Below are 6808 nucleotides of genomic sequence, written 5' to 3'. Positions count from 1 at the left end.
TCAGTCTCCAGGTTGGTTGAACCAAAGCCCCCACCCTAATTTGCATTGTTATTGTTTCCGAATTGGCCAGTCCCCACCCAAAGACTATGTGGGTTTGGTTAGTTCCCTTCCTAAATCACATTGTTAGAATATTCAATATGAACCAAGGTCCCCAGGCAAATAATGACATAACTCTCCAAGGGCCCAGACTAGAAGCCAAGGGCAAAGGGTAGACCTTCACTTTGGACAACACCAAATTCTTCACTATATAATTTTGTACAATTGATTTTTTTTTTATGGTTGTCTTCCTGTGATTTCTTGATACCAGGTTAAATTTATAGGGATTCCATTATGGAAAACTGATTCTTTTAAATTTCTCTTGCTATCTTTTAAAAAAAATAAAAATAAACACTTTTGATTTAACTGCATTTAAATTAAACTATTATTTATCCTTTTCTTTTTATCAAAGAATAAAGGTTCTCTTCAGTTTGAAGACAAATGGGATTTCATGCGTCCAATTGTTTTGAAGCTTTTACGCCAAGAGTCTGTTACAAAACAGCAGTGGTTTGATCTGTTTTCGTAAGTAATCCATTAATTCTAACTTTTTGCTAACATAAAGGAAGTTTTGGTGGTGCATTTCTATATTCAAGTGAAATGTTTACTCTATTGATGTATTTACTTGTTTAAAACTATAACTACTTATGTTGGGGGTCGTCAAGACCACCCCTGATTTCAGTGATTTGCAAGGACTCATAGGACTGAACATGTAGTTATACTCACAGCTATGATTTATTACAAAGCAAAATCAGCAAAGGGGAAAAGGCACATGGGGTGAAGTCTGAGGAAAGACACACAAACTGCCAAGAGTATTCGCCCAGTAGAGTCACATGAGGCACACTTAACTTCCCCAACAACAAGATTGACAACATATGTGATGTGTTGTCTTCCAGAGAAGCTCATTGGAGACTCAGTGCCCAGGGTTTTTATTGGAGGCTGGTCACATAGGCAGCTTCTGCCTGTCATGTACCAAAAATTCAGACCCTCAGAAAAAGAGAACAGGTGTTCAGTGTAAACCATACTATTTACACAGATAGATTATTAGACAGAGTTAGCCATTCTTATCATTTCAGGAAAGTTTTGTCAGTGTAGGGAACTGTTGACCATTCAAGTTCTCAGATTCCAGCCCAGGCCAAGCAGGCCTTTCTAAGGAATACAGTCTTCAGTCTGCTGTGTTAACTCCTGGCCTTTGGCCAAATGTCTTTACAGCAAAACTATTATCAGTAGGACTTCACACAGCAAGGCAAGACCAACCTATATAATTGATCTCAGGTACATCTTTTAGAGGCCCTGCATTTAGTTAGTTAAAATAAATCCCATTAACCATGAGGTTTGTCTTAGAAAAGTAGGTGACTTTCTGTATGGACCTTTTTACATGGCCTGAAGTATCAATTCAGGCAAAGTACAACTCTGGTCTATAAATTGAAGTGGACCTGAACACTTCCAGGGTTAAAACAGTGTCACGATAGGGTACACAAATAAAGAAGTACAGTCTTAGAGGGTGTACATGGTACCCTTGGAAACAAATAGTTTACAATTGTTAGTCAGGTAGTATAGGTTAAGAAGGCCCCCTAGTGTGCCCTCCTCCCAGGCCTTTCACTCTAGAGTTCCTAATCCAGTCCAGTTAATTCAGTTCAGGCCTTGATTTCAGGCTTGGATTGCCTGAAAGCAATTAATTCCAAACAGTTTAATTTATCTATGACACCAGTTCATTTGCCTCACCAGTGTGGATTACATTTAGAGTTGGTCTTTGTGGAAAATGTCAGAATTGGGGCTGCTCTCTGTTGTCTCAGAGCACTGTTAGGTATGATTGGAAGCTTGGCAGTCAGCTTGAAGTCAAAGCATTCACAGCAGCATGGAAAGTTAACACCAGGAGTTTTTTTGTTTTTGTTTATTTTTGTGTGTGTGTGTGTTTTGTTTTGTTTTTTTTTCTAGGAAGAGGTGAAAACTTTCCAGAATAGTTCTGAAAAACAAAAATCAATGTCCTCCTGATGCTGAGTTTTGTTTTCTCTCCCTTATAAAATCAGTATGTCCAATGCATTAATGAAAATTATTCATTTCCCCAATTATCCAGACGTGCAAGAGGAACAAAAGCATTTGTATAGAAAGACATTTTTGTACAACCTAACTAGAAAGATGTATCATGTTTCGGGTTTGGTCTGGATGAAATCCTGAGTTTTCAAAAATAGATTTACATCACCTCCCACCTCTTTTGTCCTGATAATCTAGTGAGCAGCCTGGAAAAAGTTAGTTCCTCTGAAAATATCTGTGTTTAATAACTAAGTTGCCTAACTAAAATGTTGTACAGGAGGGGTGAGGTAAAAGTAAGAGAAATAGAGTCAGGTTATTAATATATTGTTGAAAACTGCAGCTAATCCAGAAAGCTGAACATAAGTCAATAGTAGTGAGAGATCCCTAAGAGCAATGGAGAGTCCAGGCTGGAAGGAGTGAGTACAGTGCCCTCTGCCAACTAGAGCTTTTGTCAGTAACCACAAGTTAGGAATGTACTTAGTCTCTGTATCAGATAGATAAAACCAGGCAACAGCTTGATTTCAGATGGCCCATCAGAGAATAAGCCCTTTTCTGTGGGCATTGCAAGTGATTCCGATGGTCCAACAAAGTACATGATGTTTTCAGCTTATGGCTCCACAGAAGTGTGTCTTAAATCTTCAGCAATCAAGTCAAAGACGAGCTCATTGAGCATATGCCTGCTTTAGTTCAGTACACTAAACTGAAGTTTGAAGTTTAAACAGCCCATCATCAGACATTATCAGGTTTCAGCTTAGATACAGATCCAGGTTTAGGATTTGCGAATTCGGGATTCCAAAAAAGCCAATGACTTTTCTTCAGCGTTAGCAAAGACAATATATGACAGAACAGACAGTCATGTTCCAAGTCTTGTCTCACACCTGCTATAATTTGTGTGTGTGCACTAGTGAAATACTATATCAATGACTATATCAGTGAATTGTAGACATGTGACTGAGTAATCTATATGTATACATTAAGCTTTTGTGCTCATTTTTTCTCTTTATTACATAAGAAAATAATCTAATTTCCCTAAACAATATAGAACTTGTTGCATATTAACTTATATCCATGATTCTGCCTTTTAATAAATTAGCATTTAATAAGAAACAGCAGAGACCTTTTAAGACTTCATAGCATTCATATATACATGTATTTTTCTTAAATTATTTGATTAAACTATTTTATGAATAATATGTTGAATGTGGTAGGGTTTCTTTTTGTTTTATTTTTTCTAATTTGTGTTGATAATATGCTTTATCATCTAGAATAATGCTTGTTCTTTGTGCACTCCTTCCTGGGAACAGGAGCATAGTGTGATGCCGTTCCTTGCTTAATGTGTACTTCTAAGCAGAAATAGTCAATAACTTCGTATACTTGCTACAGCTAGTGGCTTTAATATACTGTTTTTAAAAATCTTTGATCTCGTTGGAGTTACCCAAGGTTTATCAATATGTTGTCCTCTTAGGATTCTGGGTTTCTTATCATGCTATCACCAAAGTTGCAAGACCTACCTTTCCAAATTTTAGCCTATTTAACCATAATAATAACAGAGCTTGCTTATCTCTAAATCTGACGTGTTTAATGTATTGATGTTAAACTACATTGACTTTTTACTCCCCTTTTCTCATAATCTGCATCCTTATTTTTTAGTAGGAGTGTTATTAACGTTTTGAGTGGTTATAAAAGATGATCCTACATGTTGTGGGTTGTTTATCATTCTGGTATTCATCCTCATAACATTTAGTAGCGGACACTCCTTGTGTACTCTCCTCCCCTCCCCTCATTATTGAACAGAAAAGGCTCTCATATGTTTCCACATGTCCTTGAGAGGGGTGGGAAGCACCTCGCTCAGTTGAGAATTACTTCTTTTTTAAAAAAATATATTTTTATTGCCCGACCAGAGAGTTGGCCTATGAACTAGGAGGTCATGGTTCAATTCCTGGTCAGGGCACATGCCTAGGTTTCGGGCTCGATCCCCAGTAGGGGGTGTGCAGAAGGCAGCCAATCAATGATTCTCTCTCATCATTGATATTTCTATCTCCCTCTCTCTTCCTCTCTGAAATCAATAAAAAAAATTTTAATTAATAAATATCAAGGCTAGATCTAGAATCAGATTAACTTCTACTAAAAAGGATTCCAGAAGGAGAGAACAAAAATAGTAGAGGAGAAGATACAAAGTACAAGAAGAAAGTTTCTAGGACTAAAAACTCTTTCCCTTGCCACCTATTCCTATAAACAAGTCTTCATATTGAAGGTGCTTAAAAAAATGCCTAGGCACATCCTCAAGGAATGTCAGAATTCCAAGGATAAAGAAAATAATCCTAATTCTTGCAGAGAAAAATAAGTTACCTTCCAAACAAAACAGACTACCCCCACTCTTTCATTGGACAAATGGGATGCAGGAGGTTAAAGGAGCATTTTCGTTAAATATTTGAAAGGGTAGTATCCTATACTTAATCAAGTTTAAGACAAAATGGAAGTATTTTCAGACAGGTTAGAGGATTTAAGGATTCTGCAGAAATGAAAACACGTACCTTTTCCTCCACCATTACCAATATCAGCCATTAAACAAATTGAGCTTATCAAACACAAACTAATTACTGAAATTCTGCGGCACACTAAAAAAATATATTTTTGGCCTATCTGACAAAAAAGAAATAGGTATGATTTTGATTCATTCACACCAAATAGTAATTATTGTGTTGGCTTTGTCATTTTTTTATTTGACAATCTAAGGCAGTGGTTCTCAACCTTGACTGCACATTAGAATCACCTGGGAATCTTTTCAAAATCCTGATTTCTGGGCCTTATCCTCCGGAAATTCTGTTTCTTTGTTATGGGGTGGGGCCACAACATTAGTAACAAAGAAACAGAATTTCCGGAGATGAGGCCCAGAAATCAGGATTTTAAAAGATTCATTACTAATGTTGTGGCCCCACCCCATAACAAAGAAACAGAATTTCCGGAGAATGAGGCCCAGAAATCGGATTTTAAAAAGATTCCCCAGGTGATTCTAATGTGCAGCCAAGGTTGAGAACCACTGATCTAAGGGAAAAGAGTTCAGTGCCCCTGACTAAATAGTCAGGTATTGCTATGTTTTAAAAATTCTTGTGGCACACCAGTTGAAAATCACCGATCTAAGTCACTGTTAATTGAGTTTAATGTTTTCAGCTGCGTACATCCTGGATGTTATAAGGATGTGTTAAAGTATTCCAATGTATTTGTATCTTACATATCTAATTATATTTTTTATATGTTGGTATGCATTTTCTGGTATAAATAAACATTTTTTGTCTATTCATAAAGCTTTTATTCTACTTACATAATACACATTCTTAACAATTATGCTTAGATTATTCGTGAAAATTTCATGAGACATTAAAGCTAATCATAATTTCCAGTTATTTCACTGTTAACTATTTTACAGCACATGCTGCATGTTAGGCAAGTATCAAAGAAAACTTCACAAAAGTAAAAACCTTTAAAAATGGTAAATACATGTTTTGTTTTGTTTTTTGTTTTACTGCTGTGCTTGATGTACATGAAGTAATGGATATCAAGCAATTCGTTTTACTGCATCTTGACTTGTACATGTGTTCTTAGGTTGCCTAACACATTTAAATACAAATAAAATGAGTGTAGCAAAGTGAATGAAAGAAAACAGCAGGTAATTTTACAAATTATGGAATGTGAACCATTTCTGCTCTTATCCAGAGTAAACTGGGTCACAACTAAAGGAAGACTTTTTCAGCTGTAGTCACAGGTGTGCAGGTGTGCACATTGAAAGTTAGTATTCCACAGATACACACATGGTTCAACATGTGCTATCCATGGGATATCCATTTTTACTACATCCCTCTAAGTGAGGAGTAGAGAACAAATGTCTGGCTCATGGGGTATATAAGGCCCAAGAAATCATTGGGTCTGGCCCTGCCAACGCATTAGGGGTGAGGTAATTAAATGTTTGACCAAATACAGCAGGCTAATTTTTAAGTTGATAATTTTGTATGGCCTACAAATCCTATGTGCCATCACTCCGCCACATAGATGGCACCCACAGTGGAGGCTGAGTTCCCATAATAAGCCTTAAGAACAATCAGCAGGGACCTGAGGCTGTGCCCCCCCCCACCCCACCCCCGTGGGGCTTTACAGGGAACCTCAGGCCACACCCCTGCCCTGGCACCAGGCCAGGGGATCTCAGACTGTGCCCCCTGCCCAGCAGGGCTTGACGGGGGACCTCAGGCTGCACCTCCCGCCCCAACCAGGCCAGATAGGACCTGAGGCCGCACCCCCCATCCAGTGGGGCTTGACAGGGGATCTCAAGGTACACCCCCTGCCCCGGTGCTGGGCTGGGAAACCACAGGCTGCTCCCCCCACCCTGGGCTGGGGGACCTGAGGCTGCAACCCCCACCAGGCAGGGCTTGACGGGGGACCTGAGGCTGCACCCACCCCCTACCAGGCGGGGCTTCACGGGGGTCCTGAGGTTGCGCCCACCCAACAGGCGGGGCATGGTGAGGGACCTCAGGCCATGCCCCCAGCCCAGCGGGGCTTGATGGGGGACCTCAGGCCATGCCACCCACCCTGGTGCCAGGCCAAGGGATCTCAGGCCATGCCCCTGCCCTGGCGCCAGGCCAGGGGACCTGAGTGTGCGCTGGGGGACCTGAGGCTGCAGCTCCTGCCTGGTGCTGGGCCAGGGGACCTGAGTGTGCACTGGGGGACCTGAGGCTGCACCCCCTGCCTG

At 39.9% G+C, this 6808-nt stretch overlaps 1 protein-coding gene across 1 annotated transcript in view; it reads left to right on the top strand.

Annotated features, from left to right (window-relative positions):
- The first annotated feature begins 440 nt into the window (after positions 1–440).
- The window catches only part of CUL5 (cullin 5), a 59431-nt gene continuing 53063 nt past the window's right edge, over positions 441–6808 (top strand). The window contains exon 1 of the mRNA XM_014532894.1: positions 441–558. Coding sequence (XP_014388380.1) covers positions 488–558 — 71 coding nt within the window. The 5' untranslated portion in view covers positions 441–487. The remainder of the gene's footprint in view (positions 559–6808) is intronic.

This window comes from Myotis brandtii, unplaced genomic scaffold, assembly GCF_000412655.1.
Source record: "Myotis brandtii unplaced genomic scaffold, ASM41265v1 scaffold920, whole genome shotgun sequence".
In the NCBI taxonomy this organism is placed as follows: Eukaryota; Metazoa; Chordata; class Mammalia; order Chiroptera; family Vespertilionidae; genus Myotis; species Myotis brandtii.
This window is presented reverse-complemented; position numbering and strand designations above follow the sequence as displayed.